Raw genomic sequence first — 16,921 nt, forward strand, 5'->3', positions numbered from 1 at the left:
TGCACATCGCCACAGTAGAAGAACTTACAGCGTCAAACAGGAAGTCTGAGACCAGGTCCCATAATCTTTCCTGTGGTGGTTTGATTAGGAATTAGGATTTTGATTAGGACTGACTCGGGTGTTTGAATGCTAGGTCCACATATGGCCTTGTTGGAGGAAGTGTGTTGCCATGGGGCTGAAGTTTGAGCTCTCCTATGCTCAAGCTCCATCCAGTGCGGCAGTCTCCTGATGCTGCCTTCAGATCCAGCATCAGGATCTGTATCAGCATCACTAGAACTCTCAGCTCCTTCTCCAGCACCATGTCTGCCTGCATGCTGCCATGTTTCCCCCCAGGAGGATAAAGGACTAAACCTCTGAACTGTAAACCAGCCCTGATTAGATAGTCTCCTTTAGCAGGGCTTGGTGGCATTTGTTTTTAATCCCAGCACTCAGGAGGCAGAGGCAGGCAGATCACTGTGAGTTCAAGGACCGCCTGATCTACAAAGTCCAGGACAGCCAAAGCTACACAAAGAAACCCTGTCTTGAAAAACCAAAATATAAAAATTATATTTAGCTCCTTACAAGTCTGACTTTCAGTGCACAGGATGCTAGTCTTGTACCCTTCAATTCAGCACTCATGATTTACACATCTGACCTGACCTAAACAGAAACCTCATGTGCATGCACGCGCGCACACACACACACACACACACACACACACACAGCCTATGTGTGCTTATGAAGTACTATAATGTGACCAACTTACATTCCAAGCATTTAATACAAAACCCAACAGTGAAGTAAGTCATTTGGGTCAGTGTGCTCGTAGTGCCGGCCTCTCACTGGGAAGCTGAAAGGTGTCCTTGAATAAGATCCTGAACACGGGACAGGATGATCTCGTTAGAGCTGCTGCAGTTCTCTGGAGCATATGGCGGGTCTATAGTCAGAACCCCGGCCACACAGAGAGTCCTCTGTGCATCTCCCTGCTCAGTGACAGGGATGTGGTTCTTCTCAAGCCATTTCCTTAGGCTGCTCTTTTTCTTTTCCAGATCTTCAGGGCTGAATCCTTGACAATCTCCAGACGTGAACAAACGCATCAGCTTCTCTCGTACCTTGTGGTCCCCTTCATTCACAGTTTCCACAGTCTGCACAGAATGTCCCATGATTCCAGTCACAGACAATCTGCCATCTTCAAGGAAGTTCACGAGGACAATACTTTAAAGAAAAAGTAAGTTCAGAGCAGATTTGCAAAAGAAAAACCACAAGTACGATGAAGAAGCAATGGACTGAGGGCATCACTAACCCGAGCAGGTACTTTTTTAAAAAAGACTTATGCATGTATGTATGTATGTATTATTTATACAGTATTCTGCCTGAACGTGTGTGCCTACACACCAGACAAGGGCACAAGATCTCATTGTAGATGGCTGTGAGCCACCTTGTGGTTGCTGGGAATCGAACTCAGGGCCTTTGGAAGAGCAGTGCTCTTAACCTCTGAGCCATCTCTCTAGCCCCACCACCACCACCACCACCCACCCCACCCGACCCCCACCGAGCAGGTACTTGAACAAGAGGGAACAACTGTCCCTAGAGAAGATTAGTCATCTCCACCTAATGCTTTTACTTGTCCACAAGCATTCACTGAGACCCTAAACATCTACGCATTTGCCCAGCTAATCACTACAGGGCACAGCTATGGGTTAAGGTTGAAATGCAGTTCAATGACAGTGCTTGCTTACCACAACGATGAAAAGAAAAAGAGTTACAAATGCCTTGAGCATGTGTAAGACAAGGTGTACATTTAATTGTAAAGTTAAAAAACAAAAGTCGGGTGTGGAGATAGCTCAGCGGACAAAGCGCTGTGTTGAGGAGGGCAACTGGATCCCTACACATACGGATGGCGCAGGTCACCTGAAACCCCAGCAGGTGGGCAGCACAGACAGAAGACCCCTAGAGCAAGGTGGCTGGTTACACTGGCTCAGGTGAGGAACCCGCCCCTTATATAATGTGGAGGGTGACAGGGGCTACCATGCCTGTATCTACTCATGCACCTATGTGCATGCTTAATTGCACATACCACATATGAATATGCATATATACATGCACATATACCACATATACATAAACCTGTTTAAAAAAAAAAACTTAAGTCGGGCATGGTGGCGATGCCTTTAATCCCAGCACTAGGAGGCAAAGAAAGGCGATCTCTGTGAGTTTGAGGCCAGCCTGGTCTACAAAGCAAGTCCATGACAGCCAAGGATGTAATACAGAGACCCCCCCCCCCCCATCCTCAAAAAGCTAAACAGAAAAAAAAAAAGAAGAATTTGCCAGTAAGTGGTATGGGCATTTTCGCCCTTCACCTCTGTGTAGCCTCAATTCTTTGTTACTTTTTTTTTTTTTTTTTTTTTTTTTTTTTGGTTTTTCGAGACAGGGTTTCTCTGTGTAGCCTTGGCTGTCCTGGACTCAAACTCACAGCGATCCGCCTGCCTCTGCCTCCCGAGTGCTGGGATTAAAGGCGTGCGCCACCACCGCCTGGCTTCTTTGTTACTTTTTGAGACAAGTTCTCACAATTGAAGATGACAGCTCACACTTAGTTTCAACACTCAGGAGATGGAGACAGGAGGATCAGTTCACATTTATCCTCAGCTACAGAATGAATTTGAGGGGCTGGAGAGATGGCTCAGAGGTTAAGAGCTCTGACTGCTCTTCCAAAGGTCATGAGTTCAATTCCCAGCAACCACATGGTGGCTCACAACCATCTATAATGAGATTTGTATACATAATAAATAAATCTTAAAAAAAACTATGTGAGACTTATTAAAAAAAAAAAGATTGGTGTGGCGTCCTGGCATTCAGGAAGTAGAAGCATCTGAATCAGATGTTTAATGTCATCTTTAGATATAGAACTAACTCAAGGCCAGCCTGGGCTACATACATGAGACCCCATGAAAGGATGGCTAGGAGAGAAGAGAATTTCTATTTTCGATTCCTGTAATAATCCATATGTTAAAAGAGCACTCAGGTTCAAAAGCAGCTCTTATGTGGGAATAGCCAGCCTTTCATTGGTCCACATTCTCATCCCAATCCAGGTCAGTACACTGGACTGTCATTTCAGGAAAGAAAGGTGCATACTCACTTGGCAGAGACTGGGTCTGTGGTTAGGAGCCATCCTTTATACTCCTTCTTCTCACTGGCTGTCACTCTGACTTCCTTATAAACGTACTCTTCCCATTCTAAGGGGCTCTTCTTGATCCATTCGCTCATGGCTACCAGCTGGCTAGATCTAAAACCGTTACCAATCTGGGTTAATCACTAGGCATATTCCACACAAGCAAATGTCCTAACTCCTAATCGCCACTCTGGAGGCAGCGAAAAGTCTAAAATTTGCCTCAAATTGAACAAGTTCTTAATACAAGTAAGCACTGAAACACAGAGCCGGTCTTGGAAACTCACACCTACAGTCTACCTACAACTACTGACACCATCAATTTGAGACCGATCTGGTTAACACAGTGCGGGTCTCCAGCCTCTAAAGGAACAACAAACAAACAAAAACCGTAAGAAACTAACAGTACGGTTGGCGGATTCTTGAGAATGTTTTGTTTTTACCATATCCGGAAAAAGAAAAGCTATTTATAATTCAGCCTGAGCTATGGTGACACCGAATGCCCGCAGGTGCAATTCTGAAACTCTTCTAACATGTCCCTCCCACCCTCTTCTCCCAATTCCGGATACTGCTTTCAACCTGGTATGAACTCTGGCCCATAGCGGATACTCAAACCCTTCGGCTCCTCTTTCCTTAAATAAAAGGATTTCGCCCCGAGAGGCAGAGCTGATGCGGAGTTCTCGGGATTCCCACCTACTCTCTCTAGAGAAGTCTCCGCGGGATTTTTGCCAATGTCCTCGCAAAGCGCTGAGGACTGGTCAGCGAAGCTCTAGAGCTCCAAGGCCGGGTCCTGTGGCCGCCATACCCACAACTGCACGCTAGTCAGCTGCTTATCCCCGACAATCCAGGAAAACGCCGCAGAAAAGCCTGGTTACGACCCACTCAGCTCACGCGCGACCGAGCCGTCTCAAGTCGGCCCGCCAGAGCCCAGCATGCTTTGTACCTGACGTCATTTCCTTCCCCCAGAATCCTCCGCTCTGTAGTTCTTTGCCTCCGTTCTAGATACGGGGCGGACTCACATGCTGTATATTAGGAATTCTGAGTTCTCTCAGCCACCGTGAACATTTCAAGTAATCCTTATGAGAAGATAATGTTCGTACCATGTCCTCAAGGCAAGTGGGTATGAAAATGCACTTTTGCCATAGAGTCAACGAAAAGCTCTCTGGGTAAATCTAGATGCTGGTGAATTGATTTGGGGCAGATGCATGCCTACGCCTTTGGAATGTGCTCTCAAATCTCAAGGGCGGTGCGGAAGATGGGAAGATCAACACTGGAATGTGTTGAATACCATCACTCATTATAAACCCCTTTGATGAAAAGGGATACAGCTCTTGCTTCTGCTTCAGATTTCTGGGCACGTAGTTAACTGGGCTGACATAGTGCAGAATCTTTTTGGAGACTGTGATACTGAAAAGTGGTGCAAGGTAGTGAGTGAATGCTGAGATCCTGCCTAAACGAAAACACCAAGGGTGATGAACAAAAATTGAGCTAAAAGACTGTGAAGCCATAGAGCAGAAACACTAAAAATGAATCAGCTTTTTATTACTACTTGAAATTCCATATCAAATAATCCTCAAAACCTTCACTCATTCAGTGGCTGGCTACTTACATTAATGAGCTTTCGTGGATTAAGTTAGACTTTCCCAATTAAAACCCTCTGTAAATCTACAAAGGGCTAATGTAAATTCCAAGTTATTAGAGTGTGGGAGAAAATGTTTGACCTTTTAAAAACGCAGAATAAAGGGGCTACAACTGTTCATTTGCACTTTAAGCTTCATTCTTTATTGCAAAATAAAAGGTTTGGCTTTGTGTTTTCTTTCTGTTTTGAGACAAGGTCACTCCCCTACTCTGCCCAAACTATCATTAATTTAAATTGCATTTGGACCACACACAGTGCACTGGTCTTTAATCCCAGTACGTGGGAAGCAGAGGTGGGTGGGGGTTGGGACTAACTGATCTACATAGTGAGTTCCAGGCTAGCCCTGTCTCTCTCTCTCACACACACACACACACACACACACACACACAGAGAGAGAGAGAGAGAGAGAGAGAGAGAGAGAGAGAGAGAGAGAGAGAGAGAGAGAGAGAGTCAGGTGCAAGCATTGTATTGCATTAGGTACAAGACAAAGTATTCTAGCTTTTCCAGCCAGTATAAGTGTCTCTTCTGTATGTATATGCTTAGTCATCAAGAATACTTTACTTTGATGAGGGACTAGGACTAGCTATATTAAAAAGCCCAGCATGAGGCTGGAGAGATGGCTCAGAGGTTAAGAGCACTGGCTGCTCTTCCAAAGGTCCTGAGTTCAATTCCCAGCAACCACATGGTGGCTCACAACCATCTATAATGAGATCTGGTGCCTTCTTCTGGTGTGCAGGTGTACATAAAAACAGAGCACTGTATACATAATAATAAACCTTTAAAAAAAAAAAAAAGCCCAGCATGGTGGTGTTCATTTGTAATCCCATGGCTGGGAAGTGGACACCGAAGGCTCCCTGGGGCTCACTAATCTAATTGCCAAGTTCTGGGCCAATGAGATCCTGTCTTAAGGTGGTTGGATTTCCTGAGAGTGACACCTGAGGTTGCCCTACCACACACAGAAGGGAACATAAAACAAATTTAGAAAAAGAATACATTGCTGGATGTGATGGTGAACGCCTTTAATCCCAGCCCTTGGGAAGCAGAGGCAGGCAGATCGCTGTGAGTTTGAGGCCAGCCTGGTCTACAAAGTTGAGTCTAGGACAGCCAAGGCTACATAGAGAAACCCTGTCTCCAAAACCAAAACCAAACCAACAAACAAATGTTAAGGGACTGGAGAGATGGCTCAGTGGTTAGGAACACTGGCTGTTCTAAGAGCCAGGATTCAACCCCCACTACCCATATGGCGGCTTACAATTGTCTAACTCTCAGGAGCTGACACACTCATCTGGCCACCTATGTGGTGCTCAGACTTACATGCAAGTAAAACACCCATGCCCATAAAATGATTTTTACTTTGAACGAGAATACACTGGGCTGGGGTGACGACGGCCCTTAGTAAAGAGCTTGCTTGAGAACCTGAGTTCACATCCCCAGCGCCCACAGAAGCCAGGTGAGCACCTGCAGTCCGGTGACCTTGCTCCGTGGTTAAAGGAACTGGCTGCTTTCCCTGATGACGAAAATTTGATCTCTGGGACATTTGTGTGCCACCATGTCTGGCTGACTAAATAGAATTTTTTTTAATGTATTGTCTTTTGAGACAGACTCTCGCTATGTAGCCAAGGCTAGTCTAGAACTCCAGATCATCCTGCACCAGCCTCCAGAGTGCTTATTAAAGGACTGCACCACTATACCCAGCCACTGTTTATTTTTCTAAGAAAACTTCTGTGTCTGAGCTGGAGATGTAGCCCAGTTGGCAGAGTGCTTGCTTAGCATGCATGAATTCCTAGGTTTGATCCCAGCGTTGTGTAAGCTTGGAGTAGTATATGCACTTGTAATCATAGTGCCAAGAGAGACTGGATGGGGTGGAGCGGATGGACACACAACAGGACAGGACACAGGGACACACCTTATGCCAGGCACTGTAAGAACTTACAAACATTAACTGTATATGGGATGTGGGGACTGGGGGAGGTCAAGCGAATTAGGTAAGTACTCTATCATTGAACTACAATCCAACCCTAAAAGTTAATATGAATAATGGTATATTGATGTCTGTACTGTTCTTTTAACTTTGCTGCTCAGGCTACTCTCTAGCAACCCTCAGCCTCAGCACCAGGGCAAGTGGGTTCTACATGTACATGTCTTTTCACTGCATGAATAAATAGGCTTGCAGATAATTGGTTTTTTGTTTATTTGTTTTTGTTTTTTCAAGACAGGGTTTCTCTATGTAGCCTTGGCTGTCCTGGACTCACTTTGTAGACCAGGCTGGCCTGGAACTCAGAGATCTGCCTGCCTCTGCCTCCTGCGTGCTGGGGTTAAAGGCGTGTGCCACCATGCCCAGCCTATTTTTTTAACTATGTAATGACATGATTAAATCAATACAAAAAGCCTAGCAATTGTGGTGATTTTTTTTTTTTTTTGCTTTGTTTTGTTTTTCTGAGAAAAGGTTTCTCTTATAGTCCTAGCAGTTCTGAGCTCATTTTGAATACCAGGCTGGCCTCAAACTGACAGAGATCCACCTGCCTCTGCCTCCCGAGTTTAGAATCTCCCGAGCTGAGATTAAAGGCATGGACCACTGGGAGGCAGAGGCAAGCAGATATCTGAGTATGAAGCCAGCCTGGTCTACAGACTAAGTTCCAGAACAGGCAAGGCCACACAGAGAAACTCTGTCTTGAAGAAGAAGGAGGAGGAGGAGAAGGGAAGAGAAGAAAGAAAAAAGAAGAAAGAAGAAGAAGAAGAAATAAGGAAAAAAAAAAAAAAAGGCATGGTGGTACACGCCTGTAATTCCAGAACTTGGGAGGCAGAGGCAGATGGATCTCTGGAAGTTCCAAAAGGAAAAAAAAAAAAAATAGAGGGGCTGAAGAGATGGCTCAGAGGTTGCTCTTCCAAAGGTCCTGAGTTCAAGTCCCAACAACCACATGGTGGCTCACAGCCATCTATAATGTGATCTGATGCCTCTTTTGGCATGCAGTCAGAGTACTGTATAAATAATAAATCTTTAAAAAAGGAAAGAAAGAAAGAAAAGAAAAGAAAAAACAGGGAGGTAGATGGATAGACAGACAGATGCAAAGAAGGGCTGCAAGGGAGGTAGGGATGCGTCTCAATAGTCAAGATTTGCTTTACATGGTAGAGGCCAGGGATTCAATTTCCCAGGACTAAAGTAAAAGGAGAGGGAATACAGAGAAATAGGACCTGGGGAACATAGAGAACTAAAACACACTGAAAAAAATCATGTATAGCCCAGCACTCAGAGAGGCAGAGGCAGAGGCAGGCGGATCTCTGTGAGTTCAAGTCCAGCCTGGTCTACAAAGCAAGTCCAGAACAGCCAAGGCTACACAGAGAAACCCTGTCTCGAAAAAACAAAAACAAAAATCATGTATAATATACTATGTACCCAAGCAAAGTGAAGAATGGTATTCAGAAAAACATCTCCAGAACACTATCTTTAACAGAAAATCCAGTTAAAATTGGAGACTGGGAGGAAGGCTCACAACCTCAGAGAAGCAAGATTGATTTCCCTGGCATCAAGTGAAGACTGATTTGTTTTCTTAAGATGAATACACTTATATGCACTCTAAAGCAATAAATATAAAGTATGAAAGTGACTTTTGTTGTTTCTTGTTTTTGAAACAGAGTTCCATGAAGCCCAGGTTAGCTTCTAACTCGCTTTTTAACCCAAGATGACCCTAAAACCCTGATTCTGTCATCACCTCCCAACTGATGGGATTATACATGCAAGAATAGCGTGCTACATAAGACCCTGACTTTAGAAAACACAAAAGACTAAGAGGTTGGAGAGATGGCTCAGCAATTAAAAGTGTAGTGCTTCTCCAGATAGACTGTTTGGTTCCCAGCACCCACATTAGGCAGTTCACAACTGCCTGTAACTCTTCTCTCACTTACATATTCTCTCCCTCTCTCTCTCCTCTCTCTCTCTCTCTCTCTCTCTCTCTCTCTCTCTCTCTCTCTCTCTCTCTCTCTCTCTCTCACACACACACACACACACACACACACACACACTAAAAATAATTAAAATAAGGCCAGGCGTGGTGGCGCACGCCTTTAATCCCAGCACTCGGGAAGCAGAGGCAGATGGATGACTATGAGTTCAAGGCCAGCCTGGTCTACAAAAGTGAGTCCAGGACAGCCAAGGCTACACAGAGAAACCCTGTCTCGAAAAACAAAATTTGAAAAAAAATAACAATTAAAATAGCTAGGCGTGATGGCACACGCCTTTAATTTCAGCACTCTGGAAGCAAAGGCAGGCAGATCTTTGTGAGTTTGAGGCCAGCCTGGTCTACAAAGTGAGTCCGTGACAGCCAAGACTACACAGACAGACCCTGTCCCAAAAAAGCAAAAAACAAATATAACACATATTTTTGGTGAGATGCTGGGGATCAAACTTGGGATCTTGCACATGTTAAGCACTTTTATGGCCAAGTAACATTCCCAGTGTCAAACCCATTTTTTTCTTTTGTTTCATTTACACGAGGTCTTTCGATGTAGCCCAGGCACAGTTAGAATATGAATCCAGCTGCCTCAACCTGGGAGCGATATTACAAGCCTACATCATCGTGTCTGGTTCTTTCCTGACATTTGTTTCAAGGTGCAAGGATACACTCAACCCAACTTACTGCTCTGGAAATTGGAGACTATTTTTTATCCCTGAGGCAGGTAAAACAATACCGAATCCCAAAGCTATAATTACCATTTGCTTACATATTGGCCTATCAAATGGTTTAACTGTTGAAGAGCAAAAAGGAGGAGGAAGAGGAGGAGAAGAAGAAACAAACACGTTTTAGGGCTGTGGTGGCTCACACCATTAGTTCCAGCACTCAGGAGGCAGAGGCAGGTGGACCTCCGTGAGTTCGAGGCCAGCCTGGTCTACAGAGTGAGTCCAGGCAGCTAGGGCTGTAACACAGAGAAACCCTGTCTCGAAAAAACAGAACAAAACAAACAAACAAAGACGTCCAAAAGCTGGCTGGTATTAAAATAGAAACTACACCTAAGGACAATGAAAGTAAGGGTTAGTCAGTCACTAGTTGTACCTCCAACAGCCTCACCCTTTTTCCCTTGAATTGTTTATTAATGTGTAGGGGTGTGTGTGTGTGGGGTGTGTGTGTGTGTGTGTGTGTTTGTGTGTGTGTGTGTGTGTGCGCGCGCACGTGGAGGCCTGAGGTTGATATTAACAGGCATTGATTGCTCTCCACTTTATTGAGGCAGAGTCTCTCAACTGAACCTAGAGCTCTCAGGCACGGGTTCATCTAATCAGCCAGCTTGTTCCTGGTTCCCCCATCTCCTCCTGCCTCTTACAGGTCAGACTGCCACACCCACCCAGAAGAATTTACCTAGGTTCTGGGAAGCCAAACTCTGGGCTCCATGATCACGTGGCAGGTGCTTTATTTGCTAAGCCATTTCCCCAGGTCCTTTTTTTTTTTTTTAAACCCAACTGTCTATCATCATCTTGATTTCCTCTAGTTATCATCATAGGATTTATATGTAGAGCCTTCTTTCTTCTCTATTCTCTCTGGCAAATCATAAACTCACATTAGAGCTTCCTAGTATTCCTCAGGTAAAAGTGTAAATGATATTCCCTATCACACAGGGGAAAATCATCTTCAATACAAAAGCCCATGAAAGTGATAATTTAGAAGGGAAAACCTTTCAGAGTTTATTCTACTCAGTGTGCCGTTATTTTTGGAACAGTACGATACTGAGGTCATTTCTTACCAGCTAAACATTCATTATGTTACGTGCAAGAGGTAATCAGTATATAGTGGGTGGCTAAACCTTTAAAGGTTTTTACAGCTGTTAATGTAATAAGCTCATGAATAGCTTTGCAATGTACAGCATTTGCCTTTCCTTTTCAAGAATGTGCATCACTCCGTGTTTAGTCTAAGCGTTCCACTTTATGAGTAAGGAGGAGCAGAGAGGGCAAAGAAATGGCATATTCCTTATTTACTGATCAGATTCTTAGCAGCTGCCTCTAGGATTTGTGCTTTTCACAAAGTACTTTCTTGTCTACCCACTGCCTACTTGACCGATTGTAGATAGTCCACTCATACTAAACAGAAGCATACTGGGTTAAGAATCACTTCTCAAAACAAAAACAAAAACAAAAAAAAAGGATCACTTCTCTAATTTAGCGATCTGCTCAAGGGCAATATGAGCCCTAAACTGTAGCCGGGCTTCCATGGAGTAGTCTCTGTAGTGCTTTATGCAGTCTAGGTTTTTCATGGCACTAGTGTAGTCTCCCTTCAGATAGTACAGCATTCCCAGCTCATAGTAACTGTACGGCACCAAATAGTGGTCATATTTTAACATTTTCTCCTTCCTGATAACACGAGTAAAGTAGTGCTCAGCCTTCAAATGCTTGCCCAGGTGTTTGAGGCACAAACCTTTCAGCAGGTTCAGCAAACTCATGTCATCTATGCCATATTCCTCATTTGGATTCTCACTCAGCAGGTCTTTCCCTTTGTCGATTATTGACAGCCAACTTGAAATAAGCTCTATTCTCTTGCTCATGACTCGGAAGCCACTCCAGGCATAAATGAATTCCAGGAGGGGCTGTGCTGTAAACCAGCCTGTTGTAGTGCTGTAGCGCTGACTTTTCTCGCCAATAAACTTTTCTATTGGCACAGACGAGCCTAAAAATTTGATTCTCAGGCTATCCACACGTAAGAAGACAGAGCTCATTTTCTCAGTCTCTGAGTCCACATAGTCAGGAGGAAGCAAGGCCAGTATGATGGCTTTGCTGTAGGTGTATATGGCCTTAGACCAGCGGCTGTGTTGAGCCAGTAGGTTGGCATAGTTGTATGCCTGCTTCCACTTCTGCAGAAAAATGTGGCACCACATGAGTTCCCAGTAACAGAGGTGATGAATCTGCTTCCATTCATTCTGAGTAATAATGCACTCTTGTAACTTTAACTGTGCCATTTCAAAGTTCCCATTTAGCATGCTGAACCGTGCACGAAAAAATTTAAGTACAACACAGTTGGGGAATTTCTCCAGGTAGATTAGGAAGAGACTCTCTGTGGCCCTATTGGAAACCTTTTCAACACCAAAAACTACGCGCACATAATTGTAATAAAAGAGAAGAGTGAAAACACTTAAGATGTTATTTATATGGGGTTCAGATGCACTCTCATGAAGCAAAGCCAGGCCCACTTCTCTATCTCCAGAATAGCCAACAATATTGAGAAGTTTAAGTGACCTTGGTGGCACAAGTGAAAACATCAGATTGAATACTCCAAGTCCAAATTTTACCCCTCCATCCAAGTGTTTGTGGGCTTTGCTTTGGTTGTCAGGCATAAGTGCTAAGACCTGTTGGCAGTCTTTATATATTTGATAGCTTGACCCAACGTTAAGGCCGCTTTTAAGAAAATTCAGCAAACTGTCGTCCTGTATAAACGTTATGGCACACTTGAGAATCAGACACTCAGCATAACAGACCTCTGCGTGTAATTCCTCCTCTTTGATAGACTTTATTCCCTGCCTACTCACTAGGCGAGACAAAGTCATTATCCTGGGTCTTTTCCGGAAATTGTTGCAGGTTTTCAAAGCTTCCTTTACAGCATCCATTCCAATCTGAATATCCTGTGGATCAAAGGTCAGGATGGCTTTGACAACCATAAGCATACTGTATACTAGGGCGTGGTACGGACTGTGTTTTGACCATGGGTGAATAAGATTGATGGCATCTGAGAATCTGTTATTTAAAAACAAGTACAACCCAGTTGTGCATTCGTCCAAGGATGATAAAAGGTTCATTGTCGTTGCCACAGGGATAATTTCATGGGCATCCTCAAACTTGTCCTCTGCTTCGCTTTCTCTTAGACTCAGTGATCTAGTTACTCTGGCCATTCTCTCACTTTCCCCTTCGTTTAGACTAACAGACGTAGTTAACATGTTCTCATCATCCTCGTTTCTTAGAAACCGTGACATATTTGCTTCCTCGCAAAGAGGCAGGACTATCTGAAGTGGGGTTGCAAGGAGAGTAGCTGCTGCACTCCTGACCAGGGTCTCGTCTTCCACACAAAGCTCAGTCTGAAGTGTTGCTGTTAAAATGGAGGCAAACGCAAGACTAGCTGTGAGATACAGCCTTAGGGCATTCTCTCTACGATCTATGTCAGACAAGAGGAGGATTGCTTTATGTACCCAGAAGATGCATTTCTGAAAAGGTCATCCAGAACGAGCTGAAGGAAACCAACCATTGAGCCGGGTGTGGTGGTGCACACCTATAATCCCAGCACTCAGAGGCAGAGGCAGACAGATCTCTGTGAGTTCAAGGCCAGCCTGGTCTACAGAGTGAGTCCAGGACAACCAAGGCTACTCAGAGAAACCCTGTCTCAGAAAAAAAAGAAAGAAAGAAAAGAAAAGAAAACTAGTCACTAAAAGTAAACCCTGATAAGCAGTAGAGTTCTGTACCTAGTTAGTACAAATTGCATTTGCTCACACTTCTGGGTATTTTGTGGTAGAACTTGACAGAGATGGCTGCACACTCTCTCAGTAGGACACAAGAATCTAGCTAGAAAGGATGCATATATAGTTCTCTAGTTCAGACTAAGGAAGGCGTGCCTTGTTCTGTCCAAAGAACAAAGATTATGGGAATGAAAAAGCCCTCCCAACTATCCTTAGTGCTGTGTGTGTATTGTCACTGAAACAAGGCCTTTTTGTTTGTTTGTATGTTTGTAGGAGGTGCCAAGATAAGATCTCTCTGCTTAACTCTGGCTCTCCTGAACTCATTCTGTAGAACTGGTCTACAGAATTAGTTCCAGGACAACCAAGGCTACACAGAGAAACCTTGTCTTGGAAATGATGAAGAAGGAGAAATGTAACTTTTTTAATAAAGAAAGGGAAAATATATTTTTTAAATGTTGGTAAGGATTGTCTCAGAGGTGTTATTTTAGGAATTTATTGTTTTTACAATTTGTGTTTCAAGGACTTAGCAGCTGTAATTAATAACCCTTGGAAAGCAATGTTAACCACACACATCCCTAGAAGACTTTGCTGTGCATGGCAAAGCCATGTGGTGCGTTGAAAGAGAACTTAATCTTGGGGTGGCAACAGCAGTGGGTGGTGCTGAAAACGTAACGCAATGGTAGACTTCTTGTGCAATGTGCACAAGGCCCCGGTTCTATCCCCAACATTGCAAAATCAGCAGCAAGAAATGGAACTAAGGATAAAACTGGGGATCGTGGCTGTCATGGTTGTCCAGAGGCACCTAGGTGATAGCCAGATTCAGCCTGAGGACAAAGCTCACCTTCCCCTGGCACTCACAAAGCTACTTTCAAATGGTGTACCACAGATCCTGATTCTGGGTAATACAGCAGGCCAGCTTGCTCAGAGATCCTGTCCCTCGCATCAGACCCCGGGATCACAGGTAGCCAGTTCCGCTGCACTGCTTTAGTGTGAGTCCTGGGACCAGCACTCCAGCCCTTCATCTCGCACAGCAGTACTTGAGCCCACTGACCCGTCTCTCCAACACTTGTCACTTGTCTTGCTTTTTGAGGACAGGATCTTACAACATAGTCCTAGCTGACCTGGAACATGCTGGGTAAGTCAAGAACTTCCCATGATCCTCCTTCTTCTGCCTCCCAAGTGCTGGGTTTATTGCCATGCATTACCATGCCAATAGAATTGGGTATTTTTTTTCCCTACCTATTTATCTTAGGGATAAAACCTAAGGCCTTGTATTTATTACTGAGCTATCCTCAGCTTCTTGGATTTAAAGTGATTTGGGGGATTACGGGGGAATGGGGATTGAACCTAGGGCCTTACACATTAAGAAAAAGCTATCTCGCCAGGCATGGTGGCGCACGCCTTGAATCCCAGAACTCGGGAGGCAAAGGCAGGTGGACCACTGTGAGTTCGAGGTCAGCCTGGTCTACAAAGTGAGTCCAGGATAGCCAAGACTACATAGAGAAACCTTGTCTTGAAAAACCAAAAAAGAAAAGAAAGAAAGAAAAAAGAAACAAGAAAAGAAAAAAGAAAAAGCTGTCTCACTGAGCTACATCCCTGAACTGTACAGATGCTCAAATCCCTTATATAAATTAGCATATATCCATGAATATCCTCCTGAGGACTTTATTTTGTCTTTTTTTTTTTTTTTTTTTCCAGAGCTGAGGACCATATCCAGGGCTTTGCACTTGCTAGGCAAGCACTCTACCACTGAGCTAAATCCCCAACCCCCTTCTGAGGACTTTAAATCACCTCTAGCTTACTTATAATACAAAGACTGTGTAAATAGTTATGCTGTGTTGAATAGTCTGTACATATTCAGTATAAACACAAATTTTCTCTTTTTTTTTTTTGGCTTTTTTTTTGGTTTTCTTCGAGACAGGGTTTCTCTGTGTAGTCTTGGCAATCCTGGACTCACTTTGTAGACCAGGCTGGCCTGGAACTCACAGCGATCCGCCTGCCTCTGCCTCCCGTGCGCCACTACGCCCGGCTCTCATTTTTGTTTTTTAAGAGAGGGTTTCTGTGTAGCCCTGGTAGTCCTGGAATTGTAGACCAGGCTGGCTTCAAACTCACAGAGATCTACCTGCCTCTGCCTCCCAAGGGCTGGGATTAAAGGCATATGCTACCAACCAAAGATTTTTGCTTGTTGGTTGGTTGGTTGATTTTTGGTTTTTCAAGACAGGGTTTCTCTGTGTAGTCTTGGCTGTCCTGGACTCACTTTGTAGACTAAGCTGGCCACAAACTCACAGCGATCTGCCTGCCTCAGCCTCCCAAGTGCTTGGATTAAAGGCATGAGCCAGAACCACCTGGCTAATTTTTTTTTTTAATGTTATGTACATTGGTGTTTTGATTGCATGCATATCTGTGTGAAGGTGTCAGATACCCCGGAAAAGGAGTTATAGACAGTTGTGAGCTGCCATGTGGGTGCTCGGAATTGAACCCCGGGTCCTCTGGGAGAACAATCAGTGCTCTTAACCCCTGAGCCACCTCTCCAGCCCCTAACCTGGAATTTTTAATGTAGATCAGACTGGCCTTGAACTTATAGAGATCTGCTTGCATCTGCCTCCTGAGTGTTGGGATTTTCCTTAGAAAATGAGTTTTTTATGGGATAAACATTGAGATGTAACAAGAATAAATTAATAAAAAATAAAAATAAAATAAAATAAAAATAAAAAAGAAAATGAGTTTTTTTTTCAACTAAAATACATTAAAATTTTAAAAATACACACTTTCTCTCTCTCTCTCTCTCTCTCTCTCTCTCTCTCTCTCTCTCTCTCTCTCTCTCACTCTCTCTGTGACATGCCACATGTAAAAGTCAAAAGAAAACCTGCATGAATCTTGGGGATCAAACTCAGGTCTTCAGGGATGGCAAAAAGCCCTTTATGTACGGAGCCATCTTGCCAGCCTTCTAAACATTTTTTTCTTCTTTTTTTTTTTTTTGTTTGTTTGTTTTTGTTTTTTGTTTGTTTGTTTGTTTGTTTTTTGAGATAGAGTTTCTCTGTGTAGCCTTGGCTGTCCTGGACTCACTTTGTAGTCCAGGCTGGCCTCGAACTCACAGCGATCCACCTGCCTCTGCCTCCTGAGTGCTGGGATTAAAGGTGTGCGCCACCACGCCCAGCCTAACATTTTCTTCTTCTTCTTGGTTTTTCAAGACAAGGCTTCTCTGTGTGTGTGCCAGGCTGGTCTCCAAATCACAGGGATCCATCTGCCTCTGCCTCCCAAGTGCTGGGATTAAAGGACTGCACCACCACTGCCTGGCTAAACACCTTTTCAAGACAGAGTCTCCTTGCATAACTCCAATTGACCTATACCTTCCTGTCTATAGCAGTCAAGCCTCAAATTTGCAGTAATCCTTTTGCAATTACCTCCCCCATGCTGGGATTAGAGGCACATGCTACCACACTTGGCTATTTATTAATTTATGGCAGAATAAAATCATTTCTAGAGAGGCAGGCAGATCGCAGTGAGTTCGAGGCCAGCCTGGTCTACAAAGGGAGTCCAGGACAGCCAAGGCTACACAGAGAAACCCTGTCTCAAAAAAAAAAAGTCATTTCTAGGGTCTAGATCAGTATCAAAGAAAAGGCTTAACAGTGTTTCTCTAAGTGTAGCCAACAGCCAGTTACAAGCAAAGGTTCCAGAAATGAATCCTATATGCTGTGTTTTGTTTTGTTTTTTGA

The 16,921-nt window shown here is 44.0% G+C and overlaps 2 protein-coding genes across 6 annotated transcripts; both read right to left on the minus strand.

The window, feature by feature from the left end:
- Positions 1-709: 709 nt before the first annotated feature.
- Gemin6 (gem nuclear organelle associated protein 6) lies at positions 710-4,088 on the minus strand. 5 transcript variants are annotated; one of them, XM_051164719.1, is made up of 3 exons: positions 4,028-4,088; positions 3,116-3,262; positions 710-1,194 (listed from the first exon to the last, which is right to left on the minus strand). In XM_051164719.1, exons 2-3 carry the CDS (start codon positions 3,241-3,243, stop codon positions 819-821), a joined length of 504 nt encoding a protein of 167 aa, XP_051020676.1. In that variant the 5' UTR covers positions 3,244-3,262; positions 4,028-4,088; the 3' UTR covers positions 710-818. The 5 variants fall into 5 exon arrangements, with proteins under 5 accessions (XP_051020676.1, XP_051020532.1, XP_051020636.1 ...); XM_051164575.1 differs by having other exon boundaries at positions 3,951-4,051; XM_051164679.1 differs by lacking the exon at positions 4,028-4,088 and adding an exon at positions 3,843-3,935.
- Positions 4,089-10,913: 6,825 nt separating this feature from the next.
- LOC127195731 (tetratricopeptide repeat protein 39B-like) lies at positions 10,914-12,865 on the minus strand. The gene has a single exon (XM_051153269.1). It carries the CDS (start codon positions 12,726-12,728, stop codon positions 10,914-10,916), a length of 1,815 nt encoding a protein of 604 aa, XP_051009226.1. The 5' UTR covers positions 12,729-12,865.
- Positions 12,866-16,921: the final 4,056 nt, after the last annotated feature.

Source organism: Acomys russatus, chromosome 1 (assembly GCF_903995435.1).
Source record: "Acomys russatus chromosome 1, mAcoRus1.1, whole genome shotgun sequence".
NCBI classification, from domain to species: Eukaryota; Metazoa; Chordata; class Mammalia; order Rodentia; family Muridae; genus Acomys; species Acomys russatus.